At 47.8% G+C, this 19,849-nt stretch overlaps 1 protein-coding gene across 1 annotated transcript; it reads right to left on the minus strand.

Annotated features, from left to right (window-relative positions):
• Positions 1-15,621: 15,621 nt before the first annotated feature.
• LOC142906557 (uncharacterized) lies at positions 15,622-18,625 on the minus strand. Its single transcript, XM_076054676.1, has one exon. It carries the CDS (start codon positions 18,604-18,606, stop codon positions 16,744-16,746), a length of 1,863 nt encoding a protein of 620 aa, XP_075910791.1. The 5' UTR covers positions 18,607-18,625; the 3' UTR covers positions 15,622-16,743.
• Between the last annotated feature and the right edge of the window lie 1,224 nt (positions 18,626-19,849).

Below are 19,849 nucleotides of genomic sequence, written 5' to 3' on the forward strand. Positions count from 1 at the left end.
TATTGATGTAATTTGGACTCAGGTTTTTTCACATCGGTTTACTGTATGATATTTGAGTTGTTGCATCCCCCTTTTTGCATCCTTGTACGAGGTGCCTCGGTGGATGTGTAGGCTTTGACTTTAACATAGCTATTTCGTTGACCAGTCACAAGCTAATCCCTCAGCTATTCAATGCTAAAATCTCTTGTTTGATTTGTACTAGGTGCCTCTGTTGATGTGTAGGCTTTGAATTTAACATATCTATTTTTGTGACCAGTCACAAGCTAAATCCGTCAGCTATTTCAATGATAAATTATCCTGTTTGATATGTTAACCCCTTTGTCAAGGTGCCTCTCTTCTCTCAACCAACTTAAAAGACGCTACGAATCTTAGCAGCGTTCATTGGAGCTCTGTCGTCCCGACAGTCACAAGCTAATCCCTCAGCTATTCAATGCTAAATTCTCCCGTTTGATTTGTACTAGGTGCCTCTGTGGATGTGTAGGCTTTGACTTTAACATAGCTATTTCTGTGACCAGTCACAAGCTAAATCCATCAGCTATTTCAATGATAAATTCTCCTGTTTGATATGTTCACCCCTTTGTCAAGGTGCCTCTCTTCTCTCAACCAGCTTAAAAGACGCTACGAATCTTAGCAGCGTTCATTGGAGCTCTGTCGTCCCGACAGTTTTTTGTTCCTTCACCTGAAGAAGGCCAATTGTGTAGTGGCCGAAACGTCGTGAGAATTTAATTGTTATATTTTATTATTTTATTCTCATTCTACGTGATTTTACTGAAAGAACCAAATAAGATGAATCCTTGCAGTCACGAAAGCTTCAAATCGAAAAATGTCCTTAATTAACGCTAAGACACATATTAATCAAACACGCTAAGACACCTATTAGCAACATCAGTAAGTATGTGCGCTTTGAGCTTTCTCAATTAAAAAAGAGAGAGGGCATCGTCATCTTCTCAGCCGACAAGGGCAATGTCACTGTCATCATGGAAAAAAAAAACATACAATAACAAAATTCAGGATCTACTGAATGATGGTAGCTGTACCAAAATCAATAGAGATCCAACCAACTGCCTTGTTACAAAAACCAACAATATCATCACTGATTCAACATCTTTAATCGAACCAACCAAGCAGCTTTCCTTAAAACCCTCTGCTGTTAGACCACCCAGATTTTATGGCTTACCAAAAATCCATAAAGAAGATACACCTCTTCATCCTATCGTCTTCATCATTAACTCACCCACCTGCAAACTGGCCCCATTTCTGTATCAGACCTTACAACCATTCACTGGTAAGACCACCTCAGCTGTACTTAAATCAGCTCACTTGGTATCGTTATTTAAGGACATCTCACCATTTCCAGGTGATTTGCTTGTCAGTTTCGATCTAGTATCGTTGTTTACCAAAGTTCCTGTGCCTGACACCATTGCAATCATTGAAGATTTGCTCCAAACTGGAATTGAATGCTGATGTACCGGCCCTGGTTAGACACTGCCTCACCAACACTTACTTCACCTGGAATGGAACATTCTATAAACAAGGTGAAGTTACCCCAATTGGTTCTCCCTTATCTCCAGTTATAGCCAATGTTTTCATGGAAAAATGTTTTGAGACAGATGCCATCCAGGCATCCACCCTACGGCTTTGTCTAAGAGGTACATAGATGACACGTTCGTCATCTGGCCACATGGCCTACCAGATCTGGGCCAATTTTTCAACCACATCAATTCCATACACCCAGCGATCAGATTCACGATGGAGATGGAAAAGGATGGCAAATTAACATTCTTGGATGTTTTAATCGTACAGAGACCAGATGGCTCAATGGTACACTATGTCTACAGGAAAGCCACCCATATGAATGCCTAACAAAACCTGACTCCCACCACCATCCATCCCAGAAGAATTCTCTCAACATAACTCTACACCATAGAGCTCGATGTATTTCCGACCATCACCGCCTAGCCAGTGAACTGGAACACGTACACCAAGGCCTCAAGATGAATGGATATTTAGACTACACAATCCGAAAAGCTATCACCCCAACCATTGGGAAGGAACCATCTGAGGACCCAATAAAAACCATCACCTTGCCATACATAGCAGGGGTCACCAAAAATATTTCCAAAATCATGAGCAAACACAAGATCCAGGTTCGATTCAACACAGTACATAACATTTGTGATCTGATCCCATCTGTGAAGGATGTGATCCCTGACATGCAATACCCCGACGTCTAAAAACTAAGCTGCGTCTGCGGCAGTAGTTACATTGGGGAAACTAAGTGACATGTCTCGGACCGTGTTCGTGAACATAAGGCAGATCTGAAACACGGTAGGACCAATACCTCAGCCATGGCTGATCATTGTTTTAATGCTGTGGGCATACACGAAATTGATTTTTCCAAGACGAAGTTACTCTGCAAACCCACTGCTTATCAGCAAAGATTCGTTAATGAAGCCGTCCAGATGGGTTAACACAGACACAATTTCAACAGACTTGGGTACAAACTGAGCAATCATTGGAAGGACGTTATTAACCAGTTTAAGTCATGACGGGCCATGATGTTCCCAGCCTACCACCTTCTGATATTAGTTGTTTTTTTCGGCTCTCTGATTTTTTACATTAACATGCTAATCTCTCACATTAACATAGCCACCTTGGCGCACTCGCCGTGAAGGAGTCTCGGCGATCTTGCATTGACATGCTAATTTCTGCCTGGCAGCCCTGTGATTGGTGGAAAGCCCACCACCGCCGCGGTCGCTACCCACCACTTGCATTGGCATTGGCTGCTGACATTTGGGCCACGCCCTTTTCAAACCTTTATACCTTTATAAGCAGTTGTTTTTAGCAGCTAACCCCACTTTTCCTGATGACGACCGCTCGTGTTGCGATTGAAACGTCGTGATATTTTTTATTATGTTTTCTTATTTTTTCTCTCTACGTGACTTTACCTAAAGACCCAAACAATATGAATTCCTGCAGTCATGAAAGCTTTGAATCAAGGTTGATTAAATGTCAAGTATTGGAGATTTAATTCTGATACAATTATGTTAGTTTTTATTGATTTTGGCGCAGTTTCAAATAATTATTTTTATATCAGTATTTACGTAACTACACTCGTTTACATTCGGCTGTACTCAGCTCACCATTCCTTTGAACTAATAAAAAACTTCTGCTTAACAATTATTAAACATCCTCAGTTGTGTGTCATTAGGTTCAGTATACAAACTGGACTAACAACATTTGGTTTTATGCAACAAAAACTTTATTTCAAAATGTATTTTTTAAAAAGTGTACTGACGAAAGCAACAAATTAAACGTTCTAAATTATATTGTACGTGTACTGCATACAATGTTAACAGTAAGAGCTCAAAGCAGGAACGTACATGTACACCAGATAACTATATTCGTGTGTAAACAATAAATTGCTTACAATATTGTACTTAATGTTGCCCGGTGAAATGAAACATTCTAAATCTAATGAGTCGCATTGAAAATAACATCCTACAGGCTGTTAATATTACTGTTTAGATACGACACATTACATGTCTTTAACATTCTCATGAAGACAAATTACAAAATGCATGACATTGTATCACACTGAATTCCAGCACGAATACTGTTAAATAGTTAGACTACTGGAATGGATGCTCTAGGCACCACTCTACGCGTGAGTGGTGCCAGTGGACTGAGAGGCCGTGCCAGGAGTCGCTGTCGCTGGCTGCTCAATGACCACTACCCTCTCGGCCGCTGCAGGGAGGGCGCGGCGCTGAGCCTTGAACTTCAGCTTCCCGTCTTCAGTCAAGCAGCAGCTCACGCTCTGCGGGTCCACGTCCCTGGGCAGCTGCGTCTCCCTGTGGAACTCCTGGCAGCTGTGGCTGTAGCTGCCGCTGCTGACTTCTCCGCTCTTCACCTCGCGCCGTCCGGCCACCACCAGCTTGTCTCCAGACACCTTCACGGCCAGGTCCTGTGGGGAGAAGTCCTGCACGTCCAGGGACGCGACAAACCCGCCTCCCTGCTCCTGTGGATCTTCAATCTGGAACCCACTGCTCACGGCCGGCTGCTGCAGCAGTGCGTCTCCGTGGCTGCCCGGGGCCCGCGTGTGGCTGCTGAGCTGATCGACTCCACGGAAGATTCTCTCCATCCTCTCGATCTCGCTCCTCATGTCTCGCTGCAGCTGCTGGAAGAGACTTTCACCGCGGGGGTTCCAGACCGGCCAGCCTGGACGTGCAGGACTTCTCCCCACAGGACCTGGCCGTGAAGGTGTCTGGAGACAAGCTGGTGGTGGCCGGACGGCGCGAGGTGAAGAGCGGAGAAGTCAGCAGCGGCAGCTACAGCCACAGCTGCCAAGAGTTCCACAGGGAGACGCAGCTGCCCAGGGACGTGGACCCGCAGAGCGTGAGCTGCTGCTTGACTGAAGACGGGAAGCTGAAGTTCAAGGCTCAGCGCCGCGCCCTCCCTGCAGCGGCCGAGAGGGTGGTGGTCATTGAGCAGCCAGCGACAGCGACTCCTGGCACGGCCTCTCAGTCCACTGGCACCACTCACGCGTAGAGTGGTGCCTGGAGCATCCATTACAGTAGTCTAACTATTTAACAGTATTCGTGCTGGAATTCAGTGTGATACAATGTCATGCATTTTGTAATTTGTCTTCATGAGAATGTTAAAGACATGTAATGTGTCGTATCTAAACAGTAATATTAACAGCCTGTAGGATGTTATTTTCAATGCGACTCATTAGATTTAGAATTCATTTCACCGGGCAACATTAAGTACAATATTGTAAGCAATTTATTGTTTACACACGAATATAGTTATTTGGTGAACATGTACGTTCCTGCTTTGAGCTCTTACTGTTAACATTGTATGCAGTACACGTACAATATAATTTAGAACGTCAAATTTGTTGCTTTCGTCAGTACACTTTTTTAAAAATACATTTTGAAATAAAGTTTTTGTTGCATGAAACCAAATGTTGTTAGTCCAGTTTGTATACTGAACCTAATGACACACAACTGAGGATGTTTAACAATTGTTAAGCAGAAGTTTTTTATTAGTTCAAAGGAATGGTGAGCTGAGTACAGCCGAATGGAAATGAGTGTAGTTACGTAAATACTGATATAAAAATAATTATTATAAACTGCACCAAAATCAATAAAAACGAACATAATTGTATCAGAATTAAATCTCCAATACTTGCCATTTAATCAACCTTGACTTAAAGCGTTCATGTCTGCAGGAATTCATATTGTTTGGGTCTTTCGGTAAAGTCACGTAGAGAGAAAAAATAACCAAAAAAATAATACAAATTTCACGACGTTTCAATCGCAACATGAGCGGTCGTCATCAGGAAAAGTGGGGTTAGCTGCTAAAGACAACTGCTTATAAAGCTTTGAAAAGGGCATAGCCCAAATGTCAGCAGCCAATGCCATTGCAAGTGGTGGGTAGCGACCGCGGCGGTGGTGGGCTTTCCACCAATCACAGGGCTGCCAGGCAGAAATTAGCATGTCAATGCAAGATCGCCGAGACTCCTTCACGGCGAGTGCGCCAAGGTGGCTATGTTAATGTGAGAGATTAGTATGTTAATGGGAGATCCTGAAGCAGCAGCCTCGAGGATGGCACACGAGGTAGCTGTGTTAGTGAGAAATGACATCTGTTAATGTAAAAAACTCAGAGAGCCGAAAAAAACAACTAATATTGGAAGGTGGTAGGCTGGGAACATAATGGCCCGTTATGACTTAAACTGGTTAACAATGTCCTTCCAATGATTGCTCAGTTTGTACCCATCTTCTCGGTTGAAATTGTGTCTGTGTTTACACATCTGCATTGCTTCATGAACGAATCTTTGCTGATAGGCAGTGGGTTTGCAGAGTACCTTCGTCTTGGAAAAATCAATTTCGTGTATGCCCACAGCATTAAAACAATGATCAGCCACGGCTGAGGTATTGGTCCTACCGTGTTTCAGATCTGGCTTATGTTCACGAACATAGTCCGAAACATGTCACTTAATTTCCCCAATGTAACTACTGCCGCAGACACAGCTTAGTTTTTAGACGCCGGGGTATTGCATGTCAGGGATCACATCCTTCACAGATGGGATCAGATCACAAATTGTATGTACTGTGTTGAATCGAACCTGGATCTTGTGTTTCCTCATGAGTTTAGAAATATTTTGGTGACCCCTGCTATATATGGCAAGGTGATGGTTTTGATTGGTTCCTGAGATGGTTCTTTCCCAACAGTTGGGGTGATAGCTTTTCGGATTGTGTATTCTGAATATCCATTCATTTTGAGGGCTTGGTGTACGTGTTCCAGTTCACTGGCTAGGTGGTGATGGTCGGAAATACATCGAGCTCTATGGTGTAGAGTTTTGATGAGAGAATTCTTCTGGCATGGATGGTGGTGGGAGTCAGGTTTTGTTAGGCATTCGTATGGGTGGCTTTCCTGTAGACAGATTGTCCCATTGAGCCATCTGGTCTCTGTACGATGAAAACATCCAAGAATGGTAATTTGCCATCCTTTTCCACCTCCATGGTGAATTTGATCGCTGGGTGTATGGAATTGATGTGGTTGAAGAATTGGCCCAAAGCTGGTAGGCCATGTGGCCAGATGAGGAACGTGTCATCTATGTACCTCTTAGACAAGGACGTAGGGTGGATGCCTGGATGGCATCTGTCTCAAAATATGTTTCCATTAAAAATTGGCTTCAACTGGAGATAAGGGCGAACCCATTGGGGTAGCTTCAACTTCTTTGTATAGTGTTCCATTCCAGGTGAAGTAAGTGTTGGTGAGGCAGTGTCCAACCAGGGCCGGTACATCAGCATTCAATCCTTGTTGGACCAAATCGTCAATGATTGCAATGGTGTAAGGCACAGGAACTTTAGTAAACAACGATACTAGATCGAAACTGACAAGCAAATCACCTGGAAATAGTGAGATGTCATTAATTAACGATACCAAGTGAGCTGATTTAAGTACAGCTGAGGTGGTCTTACCAGTGAATGGTTGTAAGGTCTGAGACAGAAATGGGGCCCGTTTGTAGGTGAGTGAGTCAATAATGAAGACGATAGGATGAAGGGGTGTATCTTCTTTATGATTTTTGGTAAGCCATAAAGTCTGGGTGGTCTAGCAGCAGAGGGTTTTAAGGAAAGCCGCTTGGTTGGTTCGATTAAAGATGTTGAATCAGTGATGATATTGTTGGTTTTTGTAACAAGGCGGTTGGTGGGATCTCTATTGATTTTGGTAAATCTACCATCATTCAGTAGGTCCTGAATTTTGTTATTGTATGTGTTTTTTTTTTTCCATGAGGACAGTGAAATTGCCCTTGTCGGCTGAGATGATGACGATGTCCTCTCTCTTTTTTAATTGAGAAAGCAAAAAACGCTCATCCTTACTGATGTTGTTAATAGGTGTCTTAGCGTTTTTGATTATTATGTGTATTAGCGTTAATTAAGGACATCTTATGCTTGCTTGTTGATGTGCTTCACAGTGACGCTCGCTTCACCTGTTAGCGCTGTGAGCGCTGCTCCTTCCTCTGCCGATGTTCTGCCAGTGCAGCTACAGGAGCTGCTTTTATCGCCCTGGCAGGAGCTACGAGCAGATTCCAGGGGAGCCAGAAGCGTCCAGAATGACGCAGCTGCTCCCAGGGCTTCCCTCATCCACAGCAAATAGCAGTGACTCAAACCTGGGGTTCAGCTGTGTGACGTCTTCTCTAAACTAGCACATCAACAAGCATGGCCCTGAGTGTTTACTTTCCTGCGATGCACGTGAAGGAGAGGAACGTCTGGCCAGGCTGGCCGGTCTGGAACCCCCGCGGTGAAAGTCTCTTCCAGCAGCTGCAGCGAGACATGAGGAGCGAGATTGAGAGGATGGAGAGAATCTTCCGTGGAGTCGATCAGCTCAGCAGCCACACGCGGGCTCCGGGCAGCCTCGGAGACGCACTGCTGCAGCAGCCGGCCGTGAGCAGTGGGTTCCAGATTGAAGATCCACAGGAGCAGGGAGGCGGGTTTGTCGCGTCCCTGGACGTGCAGGACTTCTCCCCACAGGACCTGGCCGTGAAGGTGTCTGGAGACAAGCTGGTGGTGGCCGGACGGCGCGAGGTGAAGAGCGGAGAAGTCAGCAGCGGCAGCTACAGCCACAGCTGCCAGGAGTTCCACAGGGAGACGCAGCTGCCCAGGGACGTGGACCCGCAGAGCGTGAGCTGCTGCTTGACTGAAGACGGGAAGCTGAAGTTCAAGGCTCAGCGCCGCGCCCTCCCTGCAGCGGCCGAGAGGGTGGTGGTCATTGAGCAGCCAGCGACAGCGACTCCTGGCACGGCCTCTCAGTCCACTGGCACCACTCACGCGTAGAGTGGCGCCTGGAGCATCCATTCCAGCAACCTGCTTCATTGATGTTTTAATTGTATGGATATTTTGTTTAATCAGTTTCTTCTATCCACGATATGTTCACTAATATGTACGTGTTTCAGCGTTTGCAATTAACTTAATTTGATTACGTGTATCGCTGTACAGGATTGCTAAATTGTTTCGCGTCGTTTTAATTTGCCATTACACTTTAATATATTGCAATAAGATAATGCTAAATGTGTTATTCAAGTATTTTTCATCAACGCTGCTATAGCAATGTAAGTCATACTACTATTACAATAATCTATGCCTCGAGTTTCCTTACTGGCTGGGTTTCTCTCCACCACAACATTAACTCTGTTAGTGGGTTCCAGCTGTTTCCACCGAAACTAGCTGGGTTACTGGCTACACGGATTTTTCCGTTTACAGTAACAAATAAACATTACACATACATGCAGGCATCGACTTACGAACACTCGACTTACGAATTTCCGCACTTAGGAACCAGCTACCATGAAACATGTTTTAACATTGAGAATTACAACGCGAACTCGCACTTGCAAACTGAACCGAGGATCTATTCTTTTTTCAGCGGAGCGATCCTCCACGAGTTGTGTCATCCTCGCGCTTCCAGTGTTTGTGCTCGTGTGTGCGTGCGCGCACGTGTGTACATTATTGTGTTCCCACTTACAAACCGTTTGACTCACGAACGGGTCCCAGGAACTAATTGAGTTCATAAGTCGAGGACTGTCGGGATCGTTGTGTGAAACATAAAATACATACAAATTTATAAAAACATTTTATGTTCAAATACCTTGCATCCTGATGCTGGCTTGTCGTAAGGGGCGAAATGAGTCACCACAATTGCACACACACACACGGACAACAAACGCCACTAAGTGGCGGTGACGTTGCCACGGCACTTGTGCCAGGCTAAGTGCACTTTATGGCCACGTGATCACGGGTCAGATCCAGCTGCCATGGTTTGACTGAGATGAGTGGCAGATGTGTAAGCTGTGCCTCCCCTACTGTGCCAACTTGATGTGTTTTATCCGCCTGAGGCTCTGCTCGTTGTTGTGAGCGTCTCTCTGCTGCCCTCTGTTGTTGCTGGAGGGCGACTACCTCCAACTGCCCAGTATCGTCCATCATGAGTCTCCTCCACATAGGCCGCTCTTTACACTGCTGGTACCAGTCATTCGCAAGTCAATTCAGTTCCACATCCTCTTGTACCACATCATTTAATCTCTTCTCTAGCCCGTGCCGCGCCTGTTTAGACCCCTTTAATGCAGTGGTTAGGGAGGCGTGGTACATGACCCAGCCAATGTAGCATTACCTGCTGGAGGCGCTTACCGATGGGACTTTGTCCAGATCTGTAAAGGATTGTGAGCTCACACAATCCAGCCTGGTTAAACACAGGATGGATCGTAGGAAGGCCATCCTGAATGTTTATTACCGGCGAAGATGTTCCATTAGGGGGGTCCACGTTTGGCAAGCATCGAGAAGGAAGGGCATGACCGTGGCCGAGAAGATCCGAAGACTGCTGTGGAGCGACAGATATCAGGTAGCTTCCACACAGCGTCATGCAACCGATGAAAAGATAATGCCGCTCGACTGATTCGGAGTGAGACCTCTTCTGTCAAACCGGAGTTGGTCATAAGCACACTATCCAGATGTGGAAAACCATCCAATTTACAACTGCCCCATTACCAATGGGGAGTTAAGGGGTGAAGGGTTTAATGCAGACATGGGCTGGGCTTTTTAATCCGGCCCCCCGAACTTGTCCAAATATTATTAAATTAAATTTTACCTTTCACCTGTAATGCCCTCATTTCCCCATTAGATGGAGCACTTTGTCCGGGAATGTGGTAATTGGTTTGGGCGCAGGCCTCAGATGTTTTCATGATGTTTGATCAGTCACGTTACGACATGTTTTTGTATTGTTCATGTTCGTGCAATTTGTTAAATTGCCTTGCAAATAAATGCTTTGCTACCTGTTAAAGGCCAAATCCTTTCATGTAATGATTTTTACATGTCATTTATATTAGTTCACACAAACACTCCATCCATCTGTTCCTTGCCCGGCCCCTCTGTCAAATTTTAGAACCCATTGTGGCCCGCGAGTAAAAAAAATTGCCCACCCCTTGTTTAATGGCACAACATAGCGAGGCAGGTGCTTAGTTTTGGTGGGGCTGATGGTTAAGGCCCCACCTCTTAGTGCAGGGGTGGGGAACCTTTTTTGTGCCAAGGGCCATTTGGATATTTATAACATCATTCGCGGGCCATACAAAATCATCAACTTAAAAATGAGCCTATTATATTTGGTCAAACATTTAGTTAACTCACCCCTAATGCGATGGCTGGAACTGCTTCTCTTTGGTGAGGCGTGTGGAGATATTAGCTGGCATTGATGATGTTAGCTGGTATTGATGATGTTGCTACTCGCAACTGCTTTTCCAGGTTTGCTCCAAGATTGATTGAATTTCGAGTCCCGCCTGCGGTTGCCTTGGCAGGGCCAGACCAAATGATTTCGCAGGCCTCATGGCCGGCCGGCCGGACGTTCCCCACCCCTGTCTAGTGGCACGCTCCAGGTCTAGATCATTCGCATACGTAACATGGATGACAAATCGGGAGCAAGCTCTCAAGCGCACCCAGGCATCAATCCGCCTCCCATTGTATCTATATCAGATATAGATTGCTCCGGTACGGACATGGAAGGTTTCTCGAACGACGTGGACCAAAAATATTTTAAACAGTGTACGGAGCCAGAGGACATTACTGTCGAATCCCAAGGTTAACGGGGAATAGCTTTGTCTTCCGGCCAAGTAGCTTTACTCGGCCCTGCTCAATATCATGGAAGTCCTTAATTATTGTGAGCAGAGAGTCAGAGACTCCGAAAGCATGAAGAACAACCCAGAGTCCAGACCTATTGATGGTATCATAGGCATTGACCAGGTCAATAAAGCAGAGCTGTAAGTCCTGTCGGAATTCAACACTCCTCTGCTGTAGCAAACGGAAGGAAGATGTGGCATCTGTGGCTGCCCTGGCCTGAAACCACAATGGGGCTCCCCAATCCTCTTCTCAGCATGCCTGGCAAGGTGATGTTGAATAATCCTTGCCAGGACTTTTTCTGGCACTCTAACACAGGCACAGACTCTAACCAAAACTATCGAATAATTACACGGTTTATTTAAAATTGCACTTTCAATTAATGTGCCTATTAATGTCATTATTTCGGCAAAAAATGTTTTTTATCTTAAACTAGTGCAATGAAAAAAATACCCTTTATTGTAAAATTTGCAAAATAAAGACGATATAATTCCTGTACTGTTTTAGTTTATCTTTCTGAATACACATTTAATGAAAATGTGTTTTAGTGAATGGTTGTTTTTGAAGGTGATATCGTGTAAATGTTTTCCAAAGCTGCTTATGCAGCCGTCACCATCTCCAGCCGTGATTTCTCCACTTCTGTCCGAAGCCATCACCATCTCTTGCGGATTTGCAATGCAAAAATCTGTCTGGCTACTGCCCACCGGTTGATTTATTCGATCCATCTTCGCAGTGGACGCTCTATTGGTTGTGTTCCCTCCTTTAGCTCCCATTCCCACGTTAGTCACGACCACCGGCCGTCATCTCTTCAAGTTGTGTGTCCTGCCTCACCCCACCTTTCTAAACTAAAATTATGCCTTTAATTTGCATATGATGTCCAATTGACGTGTCCGTCTTCCATTCTCAGTTTAATTCCTAGCATGTGCATCTCTATGCTTCCTTGTGCACTTCTCAACATTGGTTCCATTGTCTTCGTCAATGGCCATGTTTGTGATGCATCTGTTGTTGCAGGTCATATCCACTGATTAAAAAACGTTCTGCTTTAGGAAAATGGCTTTGTTACCTTTCATGATTTAAGTTCAGATTCCAATCAGCACTGTGCTCTGCCCTGATACGCCTCTCTTAATAATTTTCATCCCTCTCCCCCTTCAACAACCGCCCCACGTATAAATGCACTTCTATGTTTTCAAGTTGTGTCCCTGTTCTTTTTGTTCAATTTGTTATTCCCCCGCACCGCCAATAAGCATGGTTGCCTGCGTACGGTGCGAAAGAAGTTCAGCATGCAAACATACGCTGCGTTGAAAACTTACTCTACAGCATATTCACACTGGAGACGCAGGAGGGTGCTGCTATGAGATTGCCACATTTTTGACTGTAGACCAAGCCTGGACAGATTTCTCAGTCAGCACTCAGTCTAGAATTATCAGAACTACACAGTAAACGACACAATGCGGGTGCTATATCTCGTAAGAATGAATACCCACCACCTAAACACAAATGGTAATTCCTGGACAGGTGACAACTCTAGCCATGCCCATGAAAAAATATATAGTGACTAACTTGGAGACGTAACTTCTTCGAGGCAATTCTTTAATTACACACCGAGCATACTGTTACACACTCTCTGCTGTAATACAACGCTCTGTCCCTCGCTTAAACGCAACTCTCACTCGTGGCTAGCCTACAACACAACGCTCGCCATCTGACACTGACGGCGCTGAACTAAGACAGGCAACTACTGCTAGCAGCACAATTATCAAGTGGATGACGACAGCGGCGAAGGCGACGATCTTCAACAGCAACGACGACGACGGCGATCCCACTCCAAACGATGGCCCTCATCCCCTGCTCGGGGTCCCCTTTAATCCTCTTAGCGCGGCCTCGCTCCCCTCCGGCCACGCTCCCCTTCTAGAATCTACTAGCAGGATCTCGACGTGTCCTACCCGAGATCCTTCTCAGGTCTATCACGTGGTCTGCTGTCAATCAGGGCTGCTTCACTCTGCAGATCCCCTTCCCTGCCAGCAGCCAGCACTATGCTACGTAATGACCAATTCTATGTGACTACACATACACAACATCCTGACCATCACTCGCCTATGCGGATGATAAAATATCAAGCATTGTAGATTTAATTCTGATCTACTGTTGTTCGTTTTGATTGATTTTGGCACAGTTTAAAATATATATTTTAATATCAGTACCAGCGGGAAGTACCCAGCGTTTCCCGGGGCAAAAATATATTTACAAACTTGTCTTCTCTTAAAAACATAACATATACATACACAAACACTAAGCTATTGTGCCCTTTGTCCATTTGTCCGTCAACAAAATTATAGGAGCGACACTGGAAAAACGGCGTATTCTATTATTTTTTTTTCTGTCAACGTGACTTAACCGAAAAAACCAAAGAGTAATTCCTGCAGTCACGAAAACTTTGAATCTAGTTTTAGCGTGTTAATGTTAAATAAACGTGTTGTCTCCTATAGAAGCCTGAGTCTCCATTTGAGCCCACTACAACTGGTGTTGGAAGTGGCCAAACGTTAGTTAATTAACTATAGATTATGGAGACTAGGCGAACAATACGTACCAGGTCTCCAGATGAAGAGGACGACGACCCACCGGCCCCGGGGATGTCGGCGCAATCCCCCAGCCCCCACTGGGGGCCTGGGGTGTCCACCTCCGGTTCCAAACCGCCCTCCAAATTGCCTTACCTACGAGTCCTACTTGGTACAGGCCGGACCCGCTATTGCCGCCTGTTGGGCCCTGACTGCAGCTACATATTTTCCAGTAGTGGTGGCGGCGTATTACGCCTGACAATTACCCACCACATTAAGAAGCACGATGGTAGCTTGCAGTTGTGTGTCGACTTTAGGAAGCTTCATAAGATATCGGTGGCTGACGCGTATCCTCTCCCTCGGATGGACGATTCCCTGGACGCTCTGGCGGGAGCACAGAACTTCTCCACCCTTGATCTCCTGTCCGGATTTTGGCATTTGCCACTAAATGAGGCCTCTAAACCCAAACGGCTTTTCGAACACCTCAAGGCCTGTTTGAATTAAATCAGCTTCCCATGGGACTCCACGCAGCACCGGCTACGTTCCAATGACTGATGGAGCTGGTGCTGGCTGGACTTCAATGGGACTCATGCTTACAATACCTCGACGATGTCATCGTCTTCAGCCGTACGTTCAAAGAACATCTTGATTGGTTACGCGCTGTCTTTCTTAAAATGCGAGCGGCCCATCTCAAATTCAAGCCGCAGAAGTGTTACCCCCTTCAGAAATCCGTGCGGTATCTCGGTCATATTGTCAGTAAATCGGGCATTGCGATAGATCCCGACAAAACCACGTGTGTTCGGACGTGGCCGACCCCCACGTTGATGATGCAGGTGCAGAGTTTTATTGGTTTTGCGTCTTATTATCGCCGGTTTGTCACTGGGTTCGCTACCTTCGCAAAACCTCTCCACGCCTTGACGGTTATGGGTCAGAGGTTTCATTGGGGGGAGGAGGAAGCCGCATTTGTTGCGCTTCGCAATTCCCCTCCGCTACTCTGACTTTGCCATGCCGTGCGTCCTTGATACTGACGCAACCAACACCAGCATTGGCGCGGTTCTGTCCCAGGTTGTCAACGGGGTGGAGTGTGTTGTTGCATACGGCAGCAGAGTGCTGTCGCCAGCCGAACAGCGTTACTGTGTCACGCGCCGGGAACTATTCAGGTCTCCCGCATTAACGAGTTGATTGCTCTGGACATCCCTGGTTCGGTTCCCGTCACCCCTCGTGGGAATAAATATTTGTTGGTTGGCGTCGAATATTTATCGCGCTGGCCGATGGCCTGGCAGCTATGGATGGGAGCCATCCGGTAGTGCCACCTAGGCACATGCCATGGTACAATGGTGAGCACACAGGACTTGTAATCAATACAGAGGTACTATGTACAGGGGCGGCAAGCAGCTAAAAAATGGTGCACGTTTATTATAAATACGACATTCTCAAATGGTTTCGAAATTAAGTGTCTTATCAGCAGAATCGTGCAAAGTTTCTGCCGAACATACACAGCATTAGTTCCTAACACACTTTGGCAGAGTTGGTGTCACTGCCTGGGAAAGGAACATTAATGGTGATTTTGTGGAAAGTCAGGTGAAATGGGTGGTTGGTCAGACTGACCAGCACCCTGTGCTGTGTGGATCGCTCGTGGTTCTGGCCACCAATCGCCAAGCAAATTGGTTGCAGAGACTTCCACGTGTAGAGTGACTTCAGTTGTGTGCAACCGAGTTGCGCAACTGCTTGCACCGGCTGTGGCCGTGTGCGGAAAGCTAACTCGGGTCAAACCTGGGTTTCGAAGCGCGGTGTAGCGTTAACCATGACACTACCGCTCCACACAATCACACACACGCGAAGATCGACACCAAATACGTGCTCTGTTGCACCGCACAGCAACTCACACGCACACTGCAGTGTCCAATAACAACACAAATGTATTAATCATGACAACCACCTGCTCTGCCACTCAAAGCAATGTCCATCACATGGCCATCAACGCGACACATATAGTTCATCACGGTCACCCGACCAGCAGGAGTCACGTGTGTGAGCAGTCCGTGAATGTCGCCGGGCTATGGTGATGCAGTGGTGTGGGTTGGACAAGGGGCGGATGATGATGTCTGTCGTGGAAATCTGTGGAGCGGCACGGAACAAAAGTGGGACGGGTGGCCCAGTGTGGAGCAGGAGCCGCTCGGCTGGGACGAAGGTGGGGAGGAATCCACTGATCCGGTGGAGGCGTGGGGAGGAGGGCGGGACGCCGCGTGAAGCGCGACTCGTGGGAGTGGTGCCAGGCAGAAGGGGCACCTGGGACTCCGTACGCGGGACCCCGGCCGTTGCACCTGGGCTGGGGGGGGATCCGCTGCCCTGCAGGTGGAGCGAGGCCGGGGGGAAGGTGCTCTCGGTCCGGGTGGATGGGACGAATCAATGCGGATGGAGTTGAGGATTCGAGAGGAGGTTTGCGGAGGCGGGGAGGAAGGCGGCTGTTGCGGGACTTGCGGTAACGCTGCCGTGAAGAATAGGGAGCAAAAGACTCGTGTGCCGGGCCCGGTCTGGTATCACGGTGGCGTGGAGGAACCCAGGGCTCTGGTGGAGGTGGAGGCAGGTGGAAAGCAGGGAGCTCCCAATCCTGGGGTTTAGCTTGATTACTCATGGGTGGAGGTGATGGTGCGAGTGGCGGTGGTGGCGATAGTGGCAGTGGAAGCGATGGCAGAAGTGGAGGTTGAGGCAATGGCAGGAGTGAAGGTGGAGTTGATGTCAGCAGTGGGGGTAGAGTTGATATCAGTGGTGGAGGCAATGGCCTGAGTAGAGATGGAGGCGATGGCAGCAGTGGAGTTGAGGATTCGAGAGGAGGTTTGCGGAGGCGGGGAGGAAGGCGGCTGTTGCGGGACTTGCGGTAACGCTGCCGTGAAGAACAGGGAGCAAAAGACTCGTGTGCCGGGCCCGGTCTGGTATCACGGTGGGGTGGAGGAGCCCAGGGCTCTGGTGGAGGTGGAGGCAGGTGGAAAGCAGGGAGCTCCCAATCCTGGGGGTTAGCTTGATTACTCATGGGTGGAGGTGATGGTGCGAGTGGCGGTGGTGGCGATAGTGGCAGTGGAGGCGATGGCAGAAGTGAAGGTTGAGGCAATGGCAGGAGTGAAGGTGGAGTCGATGTCAGCAGTGGGGGTAGAGTTGATATCAGTGGTGGAGGCAATGGCCTGAGTAGAGATGGAGGCGATGGCAGCAGTGGAGCCGATGGCCCGATTGGAGGTGTAGGCGATGGCAGCAGTGGGGGCGATGTCCTGAGTAGAGATGGAGGCGATGGCCTGAGTAGAGGTAGAGGCGATGGCCTGAGTAGAGGTGGAGGCGATGGCCTGAGTTGAGGTGGAGACGATGGCCTGAGTAGAGGTGGAGGCGATGGCCCGAGTAGAGGTGGAGGCGATGGCCCGAGTGGAGGTGGAGGCGATTGCCTGAGTGGAGATGGAGGCGATGGCCTGAGGAGAGGTGGAGGCGATGGCCCGAGTGGAGGTGGAGGCGATTGCCTGAGTAGAGGTGGAGACGATGGCCTGAGTAGAGGTGGAGGCGATGGCCTGAGTAGAGGTAGAGGCGATGGCCTGAGTTGAGGTGGAGACGATGGCATGAGTAGAGGTGGAGGCGATGGCCTGAGTAGAGATGGAGGCGATGGCCTGAGTAGAGGTGGAGGCGATGGCCTGAGTGGAGGTGGAGGCGATGGCCTGAGTTGAGGTGGAGACGATGGCATGAGTGGAGGTGGAGGCGATTGCCTGAGTGGAGGTGGAGGCGATGGCCTGAGTAGAGGTGGAGGCGATGGCCTGAGTGGAGGTGGAGGCGATGGCCTGAGTAGAGGTGGAGGCGATGGCCCGAGTGGAGGTGGAGAATATGGCCCGAGTGGAGGTGGAGGCGATGGCCTGAGTGGAGGTGGAGGCGATGGAAGCAGTGGAGGTGGAGTTGATATCAGTGGGGGAGGCGATGGCCTGAGTAGAGATGGAGACGATGTCCTGAGTGGAGGTGGAGGCGATGGCCTGAGTAGAGGTGGAGGCGATGGCCTGAGTTGAGGTGGAGACGATGGCATGAGTAGAGGTGGAGGCGATGGCCTGAGTAGAGATGGAGGCGATGGCCTGAGTAGAGGTGGAGGCGATGGCCCGAGTGGAGGTAGAGGCGATTGCCTGAGTGGAGGTGGAGGCGATGGCCTGAGTAGAGGTGGAGGCGATGGCCTGAGTGGAGGTGGAGGCGATGGCCTGAGTAGAGGTGGAGGCGATGGAAGCAGTGGAGGTGGAGTTGATATCAGTGGGGGAGGCGATGGCCTGAGTAGAGATGGAGACGATGGCCTGAGTGGAGGTGGAGGCGATGGCCTGAGTAGAGGTGGAGGCGATGGCCTGAGTAGAGGTGGAGGCGATGGCCCGAGTGGAGGTGGAGGCGATGGCCCGAGTGGAGGTGGAGGCGATGGCCCGAGTGGAGGTGGAGGCGATGGAAGCATTGGAGGTGGAGTTGATATCAGTGGGGGAGGCGATGGCCTGAGTAGAGATGGAGGCGATGGCCTGAGTGGAGGTGGAGGCGATGGCAGCGGGGGAGGCGATGGCAGCGGTGGAGGCGATGGCCCGAGTAGAGATGGAGGCAATGGCCCGAGTGGAGGTGGAGGCGATGGCCCCAGTGGGAGCGATGGCCTGAGTGGAGCTGGATTCTTCAGGTGAGGAGCACAGCTCTGCTTGGTGCCGGGGCTGTTTCCCCTCCCCTGCGCCCGCCGCTTTCGTCTCCGCGCCGCGGCCATACGAGCCCAGGGACTCGGTGCTCGGCCAAGACCTCCACCTTTCTTTCTCTGCAGCGCCCGGGAAATCTTCCTCCTTCCGGTCCTCATCCTCATTCTCATCGCTCTCTGCAAAAGTTACGAAAAACATCAACGGCGTCATTAGCTGAATCTCCCTGCTCCGTGTCTGTGAGTGCGTTGTGACCCTGGGGACAGACTTGCGAGTTTGTTTTTTACGTTTTTGAGCCAGGAGGCCAGGATTGGGAAAAACTTGGGCCACTTTTCATCCAGGCAACTGGAGAGCAGCACAGACTAAGTCTTACTTACCAAACATTTAAACTAACAACAGCATACTCTTTGGTATCTTTCGGTAAAATCACGTAGATAGAAAAATAACTAATAAAGTGAAACCTTGGATTGCGAGCATAATTCCTTCTGGAAACGTGCTCTTAATCCAAAGCACTCGTATATCAAAGCGAATTTCCCCCATAAGAAATAATGGAAACTCAGATGATTCGTTCCACAAACCAAAAATACCGTATTCATATAAAAAATATTAATACAAAATACCTTTTTATATTTTTATTATTTAATATAAAGTAATCAAATTTATTAATTACATTTAATCGTGGCTGGTGTGAGGGAGACGAGATAGAGGATGGTTATTGTGTAGGACGACTTTCACTTGCAGTACAGTTACTAAAGAACAGTCACTACACATGGACACAAAATAAAAAAATGCTTTACGCACACACACGTATTCACAACACTACAGTACTGTAGTAAACAGTATACACGTAGTCACAACACTATAGTACTGTAGTAAACAGTATACACGTGGTCACAACACTATAGTACTATAGTAAACAAGATAGGTTCGCACGGATGTTGACTATACGAGTGAGGCACACCGACTGAGACCGAGCATGGGAGACGATTACCCACAATCCCGCAGTATACACGTGGTCACAACACTATAGTACTATAGTAAACAGTATACACGTGGTCACAACACTATAGTACTGTAGTAAACAGTACACACGTGGTCACAACACTATAGTACTGTAGTAAACAGTATACACGTGGTCACAACACTATAGTACTATAGCAAATACAGTATACACGTGGTCACAACACTACAGTACTATAGTAAACAGTATACACGTGGTCACAACACTATAGTACTGTAGTAAACAGTACACACTTGGTCACAACACTATAGTACTGTAGTAAAGAGTATACACGTGGTCACAACACTATAGTACTGTAGTAAACAGTATACACGTGGTCACACTATAGTACTATAGTAAACAGTACACACGTGGTCACAACACTATAGTACTGTAGTAAACAGTATACACGTGGTCACAACACTATAGTACTGTAGTAAACATTACACACGTGAT

The sequence above is a fragment of the Petromyzon marinus genome, chromosome 4 (assembly GCF_048934315.1).
Source record: "Petromyzon marinus isolate PM22_M1 ecotype Great Lakes invasive population chromosome 4, UKy_Petmar_22M1.pri1.0, whole genome shotgun sequence".
Lineage (NCBI taxonomy): Eukaryota > Metazoa > Chordata > Hyperoartia > Petromyzontiformes > Petromyzontidae > Petromyzon > Petromyzon marinus.

Excerpts from the sequence above, each read along its gene's own strand:
- LOC142906557 (XM_076054676.1), bottom strand. The coding sequence starts at position 18,606 with ATGACGCCGTTGATGTTTTTCGTAACTTTTGCAGAGAGCGATGAGAAT.